Below are 21,249 nucleotides of genomic sequence, written 5' to 3'. Positions count from 1 at the left end.
TTTAGATTTTTCCCCAGTGTTTTTTTAAGTTTGGCAAATACATTGGATCAACCTGATATTTTCAATATCTCTAGTAACAAATAATTAATGTAATAATGAAGCTTTTCTGAATTCATATATAAAGGACCATCACTGCTCATGGATACTAACACCAAGTTTCCTCTTGCCAGTGGAAGCTGAGAACAAATGGTTTGTTAAAAGGAAAGGGGCCACATCTGCCCGTTACACAGAGGAGCGTTTCTCAGACTGGTTCTGTACCTGTCCAGCCAATACAGATTTCAGCTCCCAGTGGGAACACCAGACACACTTGCAGTCACAGCCTGATGTACTCTATTAGAACAGCTTGAGTGTTCAATTCATCCCACTTGAAAAAAGAAACTGATCCTCATCTCCACATGTAAGGGGTTTATGCAGGGGAAAAATATTTTTAATTGCATCAAATGATAATATCAATTGGGGAAAAAGCAACATTATGGAGAGGAAATGTGTGTCAAAAACATCTAGTGACTAGTGACAGAATAAAGAATCTACCTACCTTGTCTTCAGAATCACTTTTGGCTTCAGCTTTGCTTGGGGAGACCTTAAATATATTCAAGAAAAAAACAGTCACACCCAACTCAGTCTTTCAGAAGATCTGAAGGATCTTACGTTTGAAACAAGCGTTTTTTTCCAGCACAAAGGGGAAAGTACAGATATTGCTTTCCCTCCTATGTGGGAAAACTTATAATATAAATGTTTCTCAAGAACAACTTAAAGTCAATGGCTAAAATGAAAAATATCTGGATCAAAGATATATTATTCAACATTATACATCCAATTAATCCATAAAAATGAACTTTTAGAGATATTACAAAATAAAATTTCATCGTGCAAAAAATCTTTAAAACAGCTAAATACCTCCAGGTCTACAAGTATGTGTGCAGAAGAGGAAACTTCCAGAGTAGGTCGTCATCATTTGATCATAACTGCACTGTACCTACACATCTCTCTGTCACTCTCAAGTCATTCTCCAAGGCCTCTGTTTGGCTCCATTACTTCTCAGGGCCCATGACAGCAAGTGTGTTACATTTAGGTCCACATGGGATTTTTATAAACAATTTAAAGCATAGCCTATAGATGAAAAGGAAAGGCAAAAGCTTACCAGTGTTTTAAGGAAACTCATGACAGAGTTGTCTACTGCAGCAGCTGGTTGGGGGTTGTCTTGTTTTACCTCTGCCTTTTCAGGTTGCTCAGCAGTGAGACCGTTGTCACCTGCCAAGTCCTTCTGTAGGTCTTTTTGGTTGCACTCATCTATCTCCTAAAAAAACAAAAAAAGGGGCAGAGTTTCCTCAGTCCTAGCTTGCTTAATTTCCAGTGGAATGCAAAAGTAACATTTGTGACTTGCATTATGTTGCTCTGAGAGTCACAACCCTAATTCCAACCATACTTCTCCAGCCTACGTATTCAGAACAATCGAGCATTTATACATCTTTCCCCTCATTTCTAATATATTCAGCATTTGCTGTTGATTGGAGGAACATTGTTCTCAGCTACCAAGTATGACAAACACAAGTAAAGTTGCACACAGCATCCCAAACAACACTGCTTTTTTCTTTTCAAGGCTGAACTTGTGAATAGGAACAAACACTGAGATTTTGGCCTTTGGTGGCTCAGTGTCTGATTGTACCACACAAAGATTGCTTCCGATACTCTGTATTCTGCAATTTCAGAAATAATTTTTATCTGCCAAGCACAAACAGAGTACAGATTAAACGAATGAAAAAAAAAGCAACAACCCAAAGTAATAATTCTGAGCCAGATGGAGCTGCTGTCTCCCTTCCTGGAATTACAGTTCCCAGAGCCTAAAAATAGTTTTCCAGTGCTCAAGCACTTGTAAGTATGTAATATTCTTAAGTTACCCAGTTACTGTTTAGACACCTAAACAAGGGTCTGTTTTTTTAAAAAAAACTCCTCTTAGGCCAGTTTTGGAGAGCTTGGCTCCCTTTTACACTGAATTTGCCTGCCACTCTGGTCACTTTTGCCTTGAGCCTGCACAAGTAAATCCAACACAAACGTTGTGCAGGAGAGAGGAGCTTGAGACTAGTCCTCGTGTCCCATTCAGCATTTCCCTTTTTAATATTTGAAGAGTACTACATCTGCCTAGTAATATCTGAGTTTGTTACCGGTAATCTCCCCCTCCTTGTTGTCTGTCTGCATTGTAAGTGCAGGGCTGGATCTGTCAATTCTTAAAATAAATTGTGCCTAGCATGATGATGGCCTTGCCTTTGGCAGAGGATTTGAGACATTATTGAAAGGATAATCATAGCAGTGCCATATTTCTTTAGCAGAAGTTATCCCCAACTATTTAGACAGCCATACACATCTGTCACTTAGGAACCAGTGACTAGAGAAGCAGCAGTGAGGATACTAGATGCCCAGATTACTCCAGAGGGAAAAATAGGACAAGAAATAAAACAGATGAGCCTGCCTCGGTGTCTCTAATAAAAAGCATCTTTGAATCACTGCCTGTCAAAATCTGACTGGATATATAAGTGATATCAAGGGTATTTTCCTGACCTCCCAATTAGACATACTTGTTCAGTGCCATTTTTATTAGGAAAATTTGAAATTGTACTCTTGAGAACCTTTCCGTGTACCAGGAGATTTAAAAACAATACTTGTATAGGATTTGCAGAGGACATACATTTCTGTAGGTCACTAATCAAAGGAGAAGACTAAAGATGCATAAATGAATTAAAATTTCAGAGGGTTAATTTGACATCAGGAAAGATGAGCATGGAGCAGTCAGTTTCCATACAGCATTTAAGGAGTTAAAATATGCAAGGTTTTACTTGCAAGAACAGACTTCTGTCTAATTCTCCACCCACTGTTTTCCAAGTTTACCCAGAAAGAAACACAGCACAGTAGTTCAGAGTGCTTCAACAGGCTATTTAGAAGTTTTTTACAAGGGTCTAACACACCACTTCGTCCAGCTGCCAGTTACGGGCCAGAGTAGCTCCAAGAACAATATGTTCCATGCAGAACATGCGTGGCCACACCAGCTTCAGCAGCGCTGCTTCCAGGGATGCCATCTAAAGAGCTCTGGTCACAAGAAAAATGCTGGCTCTATTTCAGATATTAAAGGGGCAACAAGGGCATGAGGCAAGAGACCAAAGAAACAAGAGGCAGAAATGTTGCTAAAAACACCTAGCTTCATAACCCAAGTACTTCATAACCCAAGTACTTGATGCTATCGAACTCTCCACTACTTGATGTTATCAAACAAAAATAAGCAAACTTTATTTTTACACACATAAGCCCAAGCGCTGGTGTTGGGCTGTACTGTGTAGGAGGAAGGGACCTTTTTGCTAAGCACTGAGCCAACACAGCTGTTATCAGCAGATACCACCTGGGACAGCTGCAGAGGTGACAGGTACCAGCACTGGCAGCACCAGCCATGCCAGGGTATCTCCCTGCTAAAGCCACCCTTTGCCCTGCAGAAGTGAAGCTGTTGCAGACTGTGCAGAGCTTCAGGCATGACGCCGTCCAAAAATCCCTGAACTCTGACTTGCAGAGCACAACTGGGCCATGTAACGGCCCACTACTGGACGATGAACCTTACACCAGGATTCCCAAGCCAAGGCTGCTGTTAGCTACTGAGATACAACTCAAATCTGGACTTTGAGAGATGCTGTGATCCATCTTACGCTTTCCTGGGAATACTGCTGTAGAAGGGAGCACAGACTCAGGCCATCAGCACATAAATCAGGGAGAGATAACATGGAGTCCTACAATATCACGTTTTCAGAGCCATAGTCAAATAACCACAAAAACCTCTGTGGCAGCTCACTGCATAATATGCTGCGCAAAGCCCTGGAGGCAAATAATGAAAGAAAACTCTAGAAATAACAGAAGAAAGTCAATATTAGAAGTTAACAGATACTATGTAAATGTTCATTCATTTCTTTGAGGAGCCAAATTTGGGGGTAATAAACACCTTAAATACTTATACTGTAGTTTCAGTTCAGTCATTAGAAAAACATATCAAAAGAATGTATTCCTGCCAGCACTTTTGTTTGTATGAATCATGGCTCAGTGAAACATTTCAGGCATATAATTTATCTTTTCTTTGGCTTGCATAGTAAATGCTTCATGAATTCATGAATTCTGTCCTTGTTTTAATTATGCTGTGTTCTGAATGTAGTTTTGTAGACCACAAAAATAAAGAGTGGTTCACCAAACACAGAATGTTTGTGCAGCTCTTAAGCTACAACTGTGGAGCCTCTCTCTTACTTACCAGCAATGCTGTTTGTTTTGTGTTGGCACTCAGTTCAGGGAAACTTTGCTTTGCTTTTAGCTTTTACAGATACTACAAGTCATAATCCACCAAAAAAAAAAAAAGGAGAAACTGTTGGCAGCAATATCTGGATTTTTAGTACAATTATCTGGTAACAGTTTGTAGTTACTACAGTAACAGCAATTAAATTAGACTTGGTCATTCTCCCATCCTACATAAGAACTAGCAACTTTAGAGGGAACAGAAGGCAACTGTGCTGCAAGGCAGAGCCACAGCCTTTGTTTTAGAAATGAAGTTGAATTAATTCTGGCAATATATCAGAAGAGTTTAGTTGATATATTTTTCCCAGAAAAGGTCCTTAACTCCTCTCTGCCCCCAATACATATTCCTTTTCATATTTGAGGAATAAGATAAAAATTACAGTCCAGAAACTCAAGAATAAGATTAAAATTTCCACTCTCCCCTGTGATAGAGTTTTGCCACTCATTTACACTGAGCAACTCGAACCCCAATTTTGTGAGTCCTCAAAGATTTTTCAGCGGTACAGCTTTAAGCGCACGTGTAAAAGATGTACAGGCACTTCTGTTAAACAGGAGACCAGTCCTCAAGCAGGCCCCAGGCACCAAAAAGCTGTTGTGTGGGCTGGGATCCTGCAGACACACACACACCAAACATAACCTAGAGCTGATGAGTGCCTGGGATTTCCAGATTATTCTCAGCAAGGTTCAGGATGTGGATAGGTATAAGCTGAAGACTGGAATAGAATTCAAAATTAATAAGAAAGCTAGGCATTATTGGTATAAAAAAGCTTGATCTGAATGAACAGTGCTTCTAGTATCTGTTTGAACTGGCAGAATAAAATTTAGATTATTTGTCCTGTCCCCTGATGGTTGCTCATTACAAACACTTGCTTACTTGAGCTTCCCAATACAACTATTTGCTACCAGCAAATGTTTAACTCTGACTTCTGGTTAAAGCTACTTCAGATTGTTATTTCATTAGAGTGTTTCACACTGTACTACTTCCACAGCACATACTGTGACCTTTCACACTCTGTTGTTCACAGTCACAGCAAAATAAGAAATAATGAATTTTGCATTTGATTGTAAAAGTTACAATTCTTGTGAGCCACAGGCAAAACTTATTTTTGATTAATACATACAAAGAATAACTGCAGGAATTTAGAGTGTTGAAAAGCTTCAGTCTTATAAGCTACAAACAGAAGTGACAGTATGCACTGAATAGATTATCTATTCTGCATTATTCACCCTGTTCTGTTTATTTAGAGAATGACTTTATATTCTGCTCAGTTGAGACTGTGGATTCTTTAAATGCGCATATATAGCTGTCTGAAGCATTAGTGATGGGTGCTACTTCTGAAGAGTAACGGTCAAAAATGTAACCGTTTAGTCTTACAAATGAATCTTCAGAAAAATATTACAATTTATAAGTTTATACAAGAAATGAGATCTTCATATTTGAGGTGGCATAAGACAGAGAAGACAAGGTAGAAGAACAGAAATCAAAGAGACTTTTGGGGACAACCCTCAACATTGTCAGTGCAGTGAGCATCTTATGAACTATGTTCAACACTATTCAAAGCATTAGCGATCATATAGCAGTCTTATTTGTTAGCTTGAACTAGGCCAATAAAAGCAGTTACTATTAAAATGGCTTTTACACATAGATTCTGATGAGGGGACCATGCAGCTAGTTTCTCCCTCCTGTTCCTGATATTGGACAGGATTTGAGCTAGATCACCAATTAGTGTACACTGGCACCTCTCCAGCAGAACTAATGAGTTATGCCACTTATCCCCATCCAGGAGATGGACTTTTTCAGTAGTTAATTTCCTGAAAATTGATCCTATAGTATATTTGCCAATATCAAACTTTGCAGAAAATGTAAAATCTAAACCCACATCTGTTTTCAGCTCCTTTGATTAACTTATCTGAGAGAGCACACTACTTAATTTCTTATATCACATTCTCATCCTGTAAAATCAATTCTAAGGGACCATGTTTCCTTGACTGAAAAAAAAAAATCACAACAGCTAAGAGTACAAAAATTGCTACTGCATAATATTCCTTATTCTGGTATGTAGGGTATGCAACAAGCAGCTATTGCTCAAGAGTGACTATTTTAAGAATGGCACAAAAAGAACATCTTTAAAACCATCCAGTGTCAACCTTCAAGCTCCTAAAGTATAAGAAACAATTTTACTTTCAGGTATTTTTGCTTTCATTTGCAGCTGGCTGCTGTTCATCATCCTGGCATTGGAGCATGATCACAACTATCTTGCCCAAATCTTACAGAGAAGTACAAATTAATTTAAACTCAAGGTCAGATGCCAGCATTGAGCCATGAGGCAGACATCAGAGCCATTACCACTCCACCATAGGGCCTTCTCCCATACCTCTATTCAGCCATCCCTGCACTGAGTTACCTGCAATAGTTTTAAGAGCAACACCGATTCATTCACACAGCCATCATGACATCAACTTGTCCTGCACTATTAATATTCCTAAGAGGTTTCATTAAGAGTGAAATTGATATTCCCACTCAAGCACTTGCCTTGCCCTGCGGGACGCTGTTTGAAGTGCTCTGTAATCCAGCAGCCTCTCTCGCTGTGATGTGCCCGTCAGGAAGGTCTGAAGTCTGCCTTTCCTCCTGGGTATCAATTTGCGTTTTACTCCTTTCCTTTCCCTTCTCCAGTTTGAAGATCCTGTCAAAGAAGGTTACTTGTTTTGGCTTTGAGGCGGCCGCATCCTCTCCCTCAGGTGTCACTGGTGCTGAGAGATCGATGTCACGAAGCGATGCTGCCAGCGGGGCCTGGGTCAGGTTTTTATGTGCGCCTTCCTCCTGCGCAGCTGCCGCGGGAACCTCCACACTGTCACTCGGTGCTTTGTTCACTCTGGGCGCCTCCGAGGTGACATCAAGTTTTGCCGGTCCAGCTGATGAATCTGTAGCTGGATCTTCAGTACGCCCTGGTACAGACCATGAAAACGCGAAGACAGAGCGGGATTTAGCAGATGGCAGAGCTCTCCTGGCAGCGCTCCCGAGACTCTGCCCGCCCGCCTCGGGAACGGGGCTCTGCTCCATTGTCTCCAGGGAAGAAACGGCCACATTATCCCGTGCAACACTTGCCTTTGCATCCACTACAAACAGAAGCATAAAACAGTAATTATCCAGCAGAGCAAAGAAGTTATATTGGTTGTACAATTAATCATGGTGGCCTTGCTCTTTAATAAACTAATTCTGAAACGTGGAGCCTCAGGGAAGACCACACAGAGTGCAGCTTGTTTAGAGACCCTGTTGTCTTCCCATGCTAAATACAAGCTGTCACTCATCTATCAGACCTGCCCGTCTGATTTTCTTTTCTGTCACTCCTTGTTGAATTTAGTGCAAATTTTATGTTCTCCACAGCCCTCTCTCAGCTGTCCAAGTCAGATAGCGGCCAAAGTTTTTGACTACTTAGCCCCATGGACATGCTGAGGATATTTTACTTTCCAATTAAAATTAAAGAAGTGATATAAAAAAAAAAATCAATAAAACTTGAGACAAAGTTATATATTAATATATTACGCTTTCCTCTGTCAGAGCTAAATGGGAAAAAAGAATGGAAACTGCAAGGACTGATTTCATTTCCTGGCTGGCCAAACTCCCCACAGGGCTTTGCAGTCATAACTTATTTCATTCATTTTTCCAACACCATTCCTTGCCTTGCTGCCTACTCTCCATAGTGCAGTTTCTACTTGCACTTCTCCTCTATTGTCTGTAGGTTACTTTAAGCCTGATTTGAATACTTATAAATCACATCCGAGCCAGGCTGCTTATCCTTGCGTTTCTGACTCCTTTACCCACAATCAATATGTCTCTTAATCACTTTTCCCCTCCTCAAAATTCTCACAAATAATTCCCCCCTGTGTACGCACATGGCCATCACACTTTAAATATGAAAAAACCTTTCATCTTAAAAGCATACTTTATGATTTTATATTACAATGGCACTTTGATAATACAGCTGAGGCGAAAATCCCTAATACCATAAATGCAGACAGGAGGCGGCTCCTGCTTTACAGAAGACAAAGGAAACAAGAGACAAAAGAAAAACTGTCTTGTATCTGTTTTGTGGATGAGAGACTGAATCACAGATTACGTGATTCAGTGTGGTGTGAAACCCCAGTAAACAAGAGTCAGCTTGTTGAGAGGTAAACCTTACAGCTCCCCCTCAGCTTGAGCTTCTCTTCCCTACTTTGACTGGAATATATATCTGATTTCCCTGTCAGTCATCACCACAGATTTCAAGGATGAATTTAGATCTACTTAATTATAACTGTGAAAAACTGACAGTCTCAAACTGACTTGCTAAATTAGAATTTTAAAATTGTCAGTTTCAGTGTAAAATTGAAATTATTTCAAATGATAATTGTAATAGTCTAGTCAATATTATGCCCTTCACATTTTACTTTAACAGAAATAAAACCCCAGATACGAACAAAACCTGACTAAAACACCTGTCTTCCACAGTACAGATCTTCACTCTTCAGTTTCTTTTTTTTTAATTCCTTTTTAAGAGAAGGAAAGCAGAACAGTTTTAGATCACAGCTTTTAAAACTACCCCTTAGCTTTTCACAGCAAAATTACTTCGACTTTCCACCCTCCCTCCGAGGATTTTACATAACACGCAAGCATCAGCAGGTACTGTACAACATGTCTGTATCCATTTGATACTGTCCTCCTGCAGCAGCACCCAGGAATCTTGGTCAGGCGGACAGAGCCCCAGCATCCAGCCATGACATCCCCTTCCCTGCAGCCTTAACTCGGTGACCAAGAGTCCTTGCTGGACCCTTCTTTCACAGTCCAGGGCTCGTCCTGACTAGCAGGAGGTGGGAGCCCCCATAAACCCGATAGATGAGAAGCGCCGGAGCGTGCTGGCATGCCAGCGTGAATCTCAAGTGACTTTACTGAAATCCTTGCCAGCAGTGGAGGCAACAGCTGCCAAAGTGAGGGCTGTGGCGGCAGGATTCACAAATGCAGCCAGCATTTTACCAACTGCCAGGGAGCTGGCTCCTAACTTCTCCACTTCTAACATTTTTAATCTGACATTTGCTTTCTCATTGTGTTTCAAGCATGCAGAGGGGCCAGAGCACCTCAGTACAACCCATTCTGTCCAGGTAAATAGATTTTCACTTCTTTGTGTGCACTCTAATAGAGAAAATTTCTTTCCTTGGATTCTCTCTGTTACTATTCCTGCAATAAAATTACTTATGCTGGCAAGAATCCTTTGCTGATAGTATTCTTCTGCAGTGTTTAAAGGGCACCTATTTCAACATCCTGACATGCAAAGAAAAGATACAAATAACTAGCTATTCAACCACTTATTCAGGTATTCAGTCAGGGCCACTAAGTATCAGTTATAGTTTCCTAAGCCTTCTGTAGTACTATAAGAAAAAACTGAAGCACTAAATTCTAATTATAGTTGGAAACTTGGGAAGGAAGCAAAAAGCAATCCCTTCCCCAGCTAAAGAAAGCAGAAGCAATATCCATTGGAAAATAATTGTAATAGATGCTGAACTTCTGCTTTGTGTAACAGATAAAAAATGAAACACAGGAAAACAGTCTTTAGTATAAAAATAGGAATATAAGCTCTTCATTAAGAAAATCAACCAAACAAAAAGTAGCTCATGAACCTATGAAGTTCCTTTTATCTCTAATTATCATGGAAAGAATGAAAGACTTGGAACATATCACTGGCATGAGCTCTGCAGCATGTCTCATGTCAAAACAGTTCAAACGGTTTCAGGCAAAGTCTGCTCAGACACCAGGCAAAGCAGATCCCACCACCAGGAAGGAGACATTACTGTGGTGGGCTGAACAGAAGAGTGACTCATGCCATATTCCCAGCAAACTGTGAAGGAGAAAGGTTTTGGAATGGCAGTATTTGGATGAAATTGTTGCAGTACTTGGATGAAATTGTTGTGGTATTGACAACAATGTTCAACCTCTCAACACATTTCGTTTCAGTCTTTGTTTCCACATAGGGTTCAATTTTTATCCAGAGTCCCTACAATTGCTTGTAAATGCACAGTGATGCCCACAAGATTTGAGAGCATCTTCACAGATATCTCCTTCCCACTGACTTCTCCAAATTACCTGATTAAAGCTCAATCCATCTCTGAGTTCACTGGCACTTGGACTGGAATCCCATACGGCAGGAAACTCAACAACTCCCAACTGCTTGCTCCTCTCAGTCACATTTATTTTGGAGCACTCTAAGTCTCTGTACCCCCATGAGGTTTCCACTATCCCATTTCTCTCTCAGAACCCTGATAATAAAAAACACACCATTTGTTGCATTCATTCATATAGACAGCTATAAGCCAGAGCTCAAAGTACATGATATTTCTGTTTTTAAAGAGAAACAGAAGTGCCATTCTTTCCAAAATTATTCTACAATCCAAAGGCAGAATTAGGAATAGAAGCAAAACCTCCTAAATCCTAGGCCAGGTCTGCAAGTACATCAAAGTTGCTCACTCTGAATGAGATTAATAACTGCTCTGAAACTAAAATCAAGATACAATTTACAGCACTGCTGTGAGATTGCATTTCATACTGCTACTACACAGGCATTTTCCTCTCAAGTATTTAACAAAAGACAATCACAGTACAGAAGATTTGTCCTTTCTTTCCCTTCACTTCATCAGTATATGTAAAGAAGACAATACTATAGCTGCACAAAGTCCCTCTTCTGTAAGAACACTCTCAAAATAAGGATATTTTTTCTGTAGTTTGCTAGATTAGACCCAGTTTTTTTTCCTTGAATTACAAAAACTGTACAGAGAAGAGTAATGGTTAGTGCAATGTTATGTCAATACCATTTCCCTGCTCAGAAGTAATTGCTGACAGACTTTCTCCCCCTTCCTTTCCTATCCTTGACTTTAGTGTTAAGCCCTTCCATAGGCTGAGGATGAAGAACAGTGCTATGTTTGCTGACACAGAAGGGGACCAAATCTGCAGAATTATCACTGAATTTTAAAAAGCAAGTGCTTAGGTTTTAATACACAGAGCCAGCAAATAAAAGATTATAATGGCCAAAGCCTTATGGTGAGTACAGGCTTTAGGTTAACCACATGAGCTGCAAAACTGACCATACAGGTACGGAATTATTTCTGTTCATTATGGGACCTAATGAACCCAGAACGCCATGGGCAGGCAGCAGAGTGCAGAAAGCATTGGAGTAGAATGCCTGCAGTGAAGCACCTATTTCATGTGTGTTTGGGACCAGGGCGCAGCACTCGACCAGAAGGAACAGCAAATGCGGGCAGAAACCCTGAGGATGTGACTGACATGAAAGGAAGTTCAGAGCCACCAGTCTGACATAAATGAAAAGGCTACTCGAGCTTTCGTCAGCTGATTTGCTTTTGATAATCAGTGCGAATACAACCAGACTTCAGCCTGGTGCACATAACAGATGGCAGCCAAACTCCCTCAAGTGGGACCAAAAGCAATTCTGTCCAGCACTTCCAGATTGCCTTCCCCCCTCCTCCACTATAACCCGATTTTCTCGCAAGCTTAGTTTGCTCTTTTTATTCCTGGCAGCAGCCTAAGCCATGCACTGGGTAGGCATCTATTTTTGATGTTCAGCTTGCTTAAGCTGTATCCTTCAGATGCCTTCCTAAAACATGCTCCTTTTCCTTAGCCTTTGATTGCTAGTCTGGTTTCAGCAGTTATTTCTGCCCTCATGTTTAATACTTGCATATAGGGAACATCTAAAATAAGGTCCTGTAATGTCTTACATTGGCAGCTTCTCACCTCCTGCCGTTTATCCTACTGACTCTTTCATAGTGCAAGTCAGTTTTAGCTGTTAAATGAGGAGCAAATTGAATTGGCAAGGTCTTCAGCACAGACATCTCCTCCTACAGGCCACTAGCATGTGAACATGCCATAAAATAAATACTATGGGAAAATGTTTTCTCATATTGTTGCTTTTGACAATAGAAAAAAATCAGGTTTTTACTGAAACTGAACTGAGCATGCCATTAGCTACAAATGTGGTTTTAGATAATAGATTTTAGTGGCCATGAAGGAACCATTATGGGCTACAAGGTAACATTTGGCACTAAGAAGTCCATCAGTGTAGGCCAGCGCAAGGGGTCCTAATAGCCCTGAATGAATGACTGCAGCAAATACCAAGCTTAAAAATCCAAATACCTAGCAACAAGAGAGTGAATTTTCTAATTTACATTTCTGACCTATTTTTATAGTTGTATAGGTTAATTTTTCCTTCTAATATTTACACAGAGTTGGTATCATAATGCTAAGGCAGACACAGAATTTTCAGATGTCCAAGTGTATCTTGTGTTTGTGTGGGAGTGGGAGTTGCCCAGAAACTGTTGTGACAAGACTAAATGGCTGAGTTTTCAGAAGCATTAGGGAAATCCAAAATAAGCCATTTTCCCCCCTTCCTTAAAAAAGAAAAAACATACTCATTCTTTTGCAATCTTGCTCGACTATTCCATTTAAATAAAGTTGACAGTACACTTTTACTCTAAGAATAATTTTGTTTCACTACATTAACTAGCATTGTTATTTACCCAACAGATTTACTGAAATTAATGGGAATAGGGGAAGAGAAGCTAGTAGCAAGAATAATAATGATCATTCTTTAAAAATTACTAAAATGCACCATGTTTCACACCTTAGAGGCACACAGAGTTATTGCAATATACCCATTTCTGTCAGATACTGGCTAGTAGCAGAATTTCCTGAATCAGATTTATCCTCTGGAACAAAGGAGTTGCATCTTAACTGAACTTTTCTTTCTTGTGCAATCTTTCTGTTTATGAGCATATTAAGCTGGTCACTGGTTTAAGGATTGGCACATAATTGCCAACCAAATACAAACGTAATTTTTCCTGTTTTCTCCTGATGCATTTCTACTCTATGTAGTGCAAATCTCACACATAAAGCTGTTAGTTCTGGCCATTTTCCCTTTGCCTGTTGTCCCCCAAGTACTTATATTCCTTGAAGTTCAAAGAGGCCAACACACAACATTAGGAAAAGTCAGGATCAAATTTGCTACCCTTTTGCTTGCAAAGCAACACATCATGAAGCAGCAGTAAAGGCATTGCTACTATTTAAGTGGCATTACAGGAGGAGAAGGTGGATGCTAACACTGTGCAATGTTCACAGCCCTGATAATCAATGGGAGCAGGAAAGGCAAGTCCTGGAAAGGACTCGTAAGTCCACACATCTGTCAGCCTGTTTGAGCAGAAGCAGCAAATGTAAGGAACAAGTCAGCAATATGCTCACCCAGATGTGAAGCAGATGGTGACGGGGCTCTTCCAAATAACATTCCAAATAACTTCCTCTGGTCATATTAAGTTAACTCTCTGGATTCTTTTTCCATTATATTAGCAGATATAGATTTCATAGACTCATTTATCAACTATACCATTTAATGCACAGCACATGGTCAGATCACTGGCAATCACAGAAATGCAAACTAACAAGACAAAGACCACAAACATACATCTAACACTATTAATAAAATCCTCTTGCTTCACTTGCCTTTTTTGCAGCTCTTTTGTCTTCTCCAGAAGTGCTCACTTTATGACCATAAAATAGATTACAGTACCATTTCTTGCATGATTTCATTTTAGAAATACTATCAACTACATTTTCTATAGGAATAACATCTACCTCAGCACTTGCATTTTTATTTCACCAAGACCTTGATTACATTACATAAACCAGTGAGATTTCAGTGGTATCTAAATAGTTAATGATTTTAACTGCTATTTAAACATTAATAAAGGTAAAATATGAGTGATATCAACACAGGACCGTCCAATTTTTCAACTTGCTACTTAAACTGATTTAGTAATTACATTAATTAGGTAATCCGTTTAAGTAAAACAATGCCATATGCTTCATTTTATATGTTAAGAGTAAAATGTACACTTATTTTCCAGGTCTTCAGACAGTGTAAATCATCTGGCTTTTATTTACTTCCCAGAACTCCACTGGTTTACACCACCAGAAACACACAGCGACAGGCTTTTATTTTCTAGTAGGCAACCATTTAAACTGAGTTCTTATAGCTAGATTGCATTAGGAAATTAGCCATGGAACAGAGATTCTGAACTGTAATCAGTACCATCTGCATATTTCCATACCAGTCTCTGATTATTTTTGTCTAAGCTTAGATTTTTCAACTGGATGTAACAGGCTGAGAAGGTTCTTTTAACAATGAGTAATAAAATAATATTTTCCTTCCTTCCTTATAGAGATTGGACAGAATTATTGGTTTTTATAGTATTCTGAAAACAGAAGGAAATCCAATGCAAGGAAAATGCTGGTAAAATTAACATGGCTGCATCTGCAGAGATACAAACTGAAGCAACACTGCTCCAAATGAGTGCTGCCTGACTGCTGCTCAGGAAGGCTGCAAAGCCAACAAGAAGTGGAAGGAGAAATTAATGAGGTGCCAAAAGGTGAGGAGAGAGAGACACATGTGTGGATGAGAGTTATGTAGCTAAAATGCCAGATGAGCAGGGTGAACTCCTGTTGTGCTGGCCTCAGGTATGCCTCAAAACACCTTCCTCAAGCTCCTTACAAAACTTAAATCAAGTGAGACGCATTGAGATCATTGGTGAGCAGATCAGTGTTACCTGGAGTAATACAACAGTCATTTTTCTGGCCTATTACTGTTTTACCTCCTCTATCCATCCCAAGATACTCCATTTCTGCAAAGCTCTATACAGCTCTAGCCTGCCTGTCTTTAGGCACCCTTATTAGGCAATTTGGGGATAAACCCTTAAGTCTAGGACACATTGTTGATTTATTTTATAAATGGAAAATTATAGCAGCTCTCCATATAACAGCCCAGTTTCTGGATAGTCCCAGAGTTGTGCCCACTGTGACCAGAGAACGGCTTTGGCAAAGCAAAGCAGTTTGATCAACAGCACAAACATTTGCCTCACAAAGGTTACTCCTCCACAGTAGCTGGGGAATATTTTAAAGCTCAACAGATTTAGTTTCTAGCCTGCATAAGTTTACATTTTTCAATGCATTCAGTCCTTTTTTTTTTGTTTGTTTGTTTGTTTTTAATAGTCTCCTACATCCCCTTCATATTATCAGTTTCCACACCAGTGGATACTTCAATCTGGCATCCAAGCACAACTATATTACCTGGTAACTCCCTGCCAGCAGCAGGGATGCCATGGCATCATTTAAAGACAAGTTACTCTCCCTTCCAACACATGAACTGCTCTGTTATTCCAGACTGCAAAACAACATTTCATTGTGTCCCCCACAAACACAAGACCTCACTAACAGGCCACTGATCCTTGCATTGGTGCCATTGCTGCACTGTGCCCCTTTCAAGAGCCCTGATTTGTGTTTCTTGCAGCAATGATTCCTCCAAGGCTTGTTAGAGGCACTATTTCCACCAGAGCCCAAGCAGAAGTAGTTTATCACAGGACACCCTGAGGTTTGTGCAGCAACCTGAAAGGGACCAGTGCCAAACCACTCCTGCCCTATAATACTTCACGCTAACCAAAATCTTCAGTCTATAAAACCACTTTTTGTGGATCAGATGCAGAACCAACTTCTTAGAACAACTAAACAAACAGCTTCCAGAGTACTTAGGAAGTACTTTCCTATTTTACTCTTTGCTATCTTACACCTTCAAGCTTCTGATAAAACATATGTACTAATTCACAAGTAAGAGCTGAAACATGGGCTCACCTTTAAATTTGAGACCATGCACCAATATTTGTTGTTGCTCCAGTATAAACCTCTCTCTGCTTGTCTGGTGACAAAAGAAGTGCAAATATGCCACCCTTTCCCAGTACATACCTTCACCATTAACTGCAGGAGAATAAGTCTGAACAAATGCAACAGATCCATTTTTAATGTTGTCAGGAGATTCAGATAGAGCCTGAAATAGCAAATAATGCAGTTCTTAGGACTGGGTACATCATGGGATTTGAACATTGCAATATGCAACAGCCAGGGAAGATTAGAGTGGGCAGCTCTTGCTTACCTGGTAGCTCTTTACTGTACATGCATTGTCTTCTTCAGCTTCCTCTTGGATGCTTATGGTGTCCCCCATAGTTCCTATCAGGTAGAGAAAAAAAAATAACTCTTTCTTTCTCATTAATATGAATTTACTGCCTAATTCAAATTAAGAGACAGCCAATGGTGACAGACTTTTGACAGGCTGTTTAAATTCCTGATAAGACCCACCTGCTTTCCCAAAGGCACCTGCCCTAGTCATCAGTCTGCACCAACCAGTCTTACTCAAACCCAATTATGCATAGGGGCTCACAGCTCCTCACTAAAAATGGTACAAACTAATGAACTTTTCTTGTTTGTTGAGGACAACCTGATGCAATCACACCTGCATCATTCATTAGAACTCAGTAACATGGAGTTAGCAGCAGAATAAAGTGAAAAAGACCAAAATATATGAATAAATTACAGCACCTTGGTGGGCTTTTATATTTTTGTTTGGTTTTCACTTAATAAGAGAGAAAAGAGGCAGCATGTAAAGAAATCATGTGTGTAAACTCTGAAAATTAGGCCCTGTATGTCAGGTAGTTATGTGTGTATATATATATAGCATATATATATATACACCATATATAAAAAGTCCTCTGGGGAAAATTCTCACCTGTGGCTGTGGAAGTATTTGGCCTGCTCTAGACAGCTTCACTGGTCAACTACAGCTCACAGACGTATCTGAGCTACATTTCCTTGGCTAGTTCGAGCACTGCCAAGACTGTAGCTGCAGCAAGTCAGAGACAACACGAACCAGCCCCCTCAGCATTCATTGGTGGTCCTGGATGTGTCTTTCGAGCACCTTGTGTTGTCACAGCTGCAGCACTACTGATACCCGAGCTAGGCAGTTTAAAATGGCTTTCTTATGTTCGTACCTACTGGAGTCACAGCTCTGACTACAATCCAGGCATAATCTTCGCTAGTTAATTACTATTAGTCCATTAGATAATTCAACACTTAGTGAAACTGTTCTGATTTCTTTAAACTTCTTTTCAGGAGCAATGTGTTTGATTTAATTTTAACCTCTATCCTATGTACAAGTACACATAAACCTGTTCGGGTTTTTGTTTTGTTTTTTAATTTTGTTTTCTTTTCCTCCTAATTTAGAATACATTTATTTACCCTCTGAACTCACTATGCTTTAGGACACTAAATTCTTTGGGGCCAAACACACTCCCTGCAACATGGTTGAAGGGCAAACCAGACTGAAGTCAAGAGGAAGGTTCCTATTGACTTTGGCTCAGGATATATATATGTATATATACTAAAGCTACACAAATAAACAATAAGGAGAGACTATTCTGAGCCACACCTTGAAAGAGGAAGGTCTCCCCAGAGAGGAAGGTGGAGAGCTGCAGCCAGTTCCAGACCCATCCTGTTGATGTCCTGCACAGCCACCGTGGGTACCAAGGGCCCTTCTGTTTTATTATTGCCCTGGTTTACACCTGTATGAATCAGTGAAGCTGCAGAGGTATGGATGAGAGAAACTTCTTTAGTGTTTTAATTAAACAACCCTTGGCCATTGGAGAAAAGGAGGAAAAGTGTAGTTTTTCTAAATCGTGTTCACTAGAATTTGAATGCAAGAACTGGGGGCAGCTCTCCTTTCAGCCCACAGCCCCACGTGTCTGCTTCCAGTTTACGGAGCTCAGGCTGGTTGTGGTTTTTTTGCTAACCCCAATCTACAAACCTTTGCTTTACAGGGATGGTCCAGATCTGGTTTCTATTTTATGCTGCATCCTAGCTGACGTGAAATCCAAGCTGGGCCTCCCTCCAGAGATGGTTATTGATCTTTGCTAAGCTCCTAGTGCCACGCTGGACACTGAACGGCCCCCACTGATGCTGAAACAGGAACTGCAGTCGTGCGCTGCCGAGAATCGCTGCGTAATAGCGGCTGTAGGACTGAGCCTTTATTTCAGAGTGCAGAGTTGTTTTACAGGGAATTTATCTTCTCAGCTGATATTTCCACTATAAATCAGATCTTCTGATTTATGCTGGAAAACAACCAACGATTCCCCATGGATGTACAATGGCCTCTTTTCCTTGCTATGTATTTGTTTCCTAGCAACTTTAAGTATTATCCTATTGGAAGAGAAGAAAACAAGATTCAAATCCTACTGCTTAGTCTCAATGGTAAATTTAGTATCCGGTTGAATCTGGAAGATTTACTTTTGTTTTCCATTCACAAGGCCTCCTGGTTTATGCCAGGAGACAACTTAAGCAGAGGGTGGAATATTTGCAGGTTACGTGCTTCCTTTTTCACATGTGCTGTAAAATCAGTACATAACTGAGGGGAAAGAGAGAAGCAAATTCCTTTTTTCTTTTTTTTTATTTCGACAAAGATTTGTAGCTTGGTTCTCAATTACTCCAGTTTCCTGTTGATGCAGCTCTACTCACGTCAAATAAGATATCTTTAACTGATACAGAGCAGACATCACAGGCTCTGATCTCTGGCATATTTTACTCTAGGAGAGATTACCCAATTTCGACAATCAAGTTTATGATTCTCACTGAAATAAAACACACACAGTGGTCATGTGGAAATGTAAAAGATTTTCACTCACCAGAACCCTCTCTCTCTTAGAAAGCTGGACAAGACTTGCAGGTTGTTTTTGCTGAAAATGGGACAAACTTGCTACATAACCCTCTTGGAATATGATCCCAGAACACCAAACACAGTTCTCCACCATGAACATATATAATATGTCTTCAGACTTTCTCCCTCCTTGCAACAGTAATAATTGATTATTGTATTGCACTGATTTTTGCATTGTGTGAGCAGTATTACAGCTGCACATTTGGCATGTTCTGGGGCAAAGTGGCTACTGAAGGAAGGTGACCAGTCTGTGGCCATTCCTCTTTGTACAGAGCTCAGTCAATGGCACAGCCTCACAGTCCTGCCCCAGGTCCTGTAGTAAAATTAGGAAGGTATGTATGTACGAATGCTTCTGCCCTATTTTACAGAAAAAATGAAAGGTCACTGCCACCTATAGACAAAACTGAGTATCAGCAGAAGTGATAATATACACATACAAAATGGTATCAAATTGGCAGAGTTTCAAGTTGCCAAGCAAGTAACGTCACAGTTATTCACTTCTGCCATCGCATCTAGAAATTGCTGCTGCAGGGACTATTGCATCTGATTGCACCTATATGCGGCTCTAGATTTGCATAATCGAGCAACTCCAGCTCGGTCATTAAGATGAAATGGTTACGTTTTTCCCAAACTGCTCAGGACTCCAGTTTATATGAACAAATCCACTCTTTTCTCATTTGAAACACCTCCTCTGGAAGTTAAATTATTAAATGCGGAGCCAGGGAGGTTTTCAGAAAAATAAGGGGCTTCCACAAGGCTCTCATTTGGTGTCTTTTTTCACCAATGCGTTTACAAATACCACTATTTTGAATGTAGGCTTCCAAAAGCTAATCACCAAGCCCTATTTTGGCACCCAGCTAAAGTCCCCACAAAAGCAAACAGTTTTCCAAAAGGTGCTGAGGCCTCCCAGTGTGCCTGAAAACCACAAGTCCTGGGGAGCTGTCAGGTTCTGGCCACGAGCTTGTTCCTAGTGGGCAGAATCAGACCCCGACAACCACTGAGTACCTCTGTCCAGCTGTGAACCCTACACTATATCTTCAGATGCTGTCTTGGTCTCTCCATTGGCTGTTTTTGGTATGTCTTGGCTATTAATCATGGTTATTTATTAGTGGTACAACCACCAGGCAGGATCTATCTGTGCCCTTCGTTCTACAGCTGAAAAGCACAAAGCTGGTCTCTGTAGTAAGCTGTGAGTATGGAGCAAACCTCCACCAGACCTGGGAGGTGTTTCTGTCAAGATGTGTATTTTATGAGAGGAGGTTTGATAACATTTATAGAGATTACCATTTTTGAGGATTGAGAGGGGAAAAGAGATGATCCTGATGCAAGAACACTTTTCAAAATGAGAAGAAAACCCTTAGAAGTTGAGAGGAACTGGAGTAAGCTCATTCTCATCCCTAGGCTTCCTTTCTAGATACAGATCTTTTGATTAAGTTTCAAGGATATTATTCTCACGAGGGGCTCATTCAGACCAGCTGGAATGCAGCCTGACTGGTTTAAAAAGGAACATGAACTACCAGCCTCCAGATCAGACAGAGCTCTGAAACAGTTCCTTTCCCAACTTATGCTTCACTGCTTCTATTGTAATGCAGAAAATAATCCAAAAGAAAATTGTTTTTTTAGATTTTTTTTTAACGTTGTATGAACTGTAGTGTGCCCCAAACATGAGCTCAAGGCTTGGTAAAATTCTGCTTTTTCTCTCACTTTCAAAAATCATTGTTTTGGTCCTGGCAGAGTGGTAAAAGCTTTGAAAACTATGAGACAAAATTACAACAACTTCCATGATCTACTGTGTACTCTGGCTAAAGCCAGGTAAGCCTGACCTTTCTAATGTATTGACCAACCTAGAATATTACAATCGCCTGTGTCACAGTGTCTATTAATATAAAAAAGTACACAATTAATTCCTCATTAAAACTTGCCATATGTTGTACTTAAATGTCAGAAAAAAATAATCAACTTCACTTAGTTCTCTTTGCATCTCATTTCATTATAGATATGGCCACTCTGCAGGAGCTGGGGAAAGACTTAAACTCGTGTATATTCCAGAGGCAGAAGAAGGATCTAGCATGCATTAATTAATGCAAAAGCAGCCTGCCTTGTGGCCACAGGGCAAGAGCTGGATCCTCTTTAGTACGTCCCTGTCCCTTATCCTGCCTCTTGGAAAAGGGGTGAACATGGGGACATGTCAGTCAATGTCCAGCTAGAAAGGCAGAAGCTCCTGCTCTGATTCATAATAGACTCATAATAGGATAGGGTTTTAGAAAGTCTCCTTACCTTCCTTCAGTGCAGCTCTCAAGTGCTCTCCTGC

General features: G+C 40.3%; 1 protein-coding gene across 1 annotated transcript in view; it reads right to left on the bottom strand.

Moving 5' to 3' along the window:
* Positions 1 to 16,397, bottom strand: part of BCAS1 (brain enriched myelin associated protein 1) — a 48,731-nt gene extending 32,334 nt beyond the window's left edge. The window contains exons 1-5 of the mRNA XM_068416257.1: positions 16,329 to 16,397; positions 16,142 to 16,223; positions 6,851 to 7,434; positions 1,142 to 1,297; positions 536 to 580 (exon numbers count right to left, since the gene is read on the bottom strand). Coding sequence (XP_068272358.1) covers positions 536 to 580; positions 1,142 to 1,297; positions 6,851 to 7,434; positions 16,142 to 16,223; positions 16,329 to 16,397 — 936 coding nt within the window. The remainder of the gene's footprint in view (positions 1 to 535; positions 581 to 1,141; positions 1,298 to 6,850; positions 7,435 to 16,141; positions 16,224 to 16,328) is intronic.
* Positions 16,398 to 21,249: the final 4,852 nt, after the last annotated feature.

This window comes from Nyctibius grandis, chromosome 19, assembly GCF_013368605.1.
Source record: "Nyctibius grandis isolate bNycGra1 chromosome 19, bNycGra1.pri, whole genome shotgun sequence".
Classification (NCBI taxonomy): Eukaryota; Metazoa; Chordata; class Aves; order Nyctibiiformes; family Nyctibiidae; genus Nyctibius; species Nyctibius grandis.
Note: the sequence above shows the minus strand (reverse complement) of the source record. Positions and strands in the feature narration are given on the sequence as shown.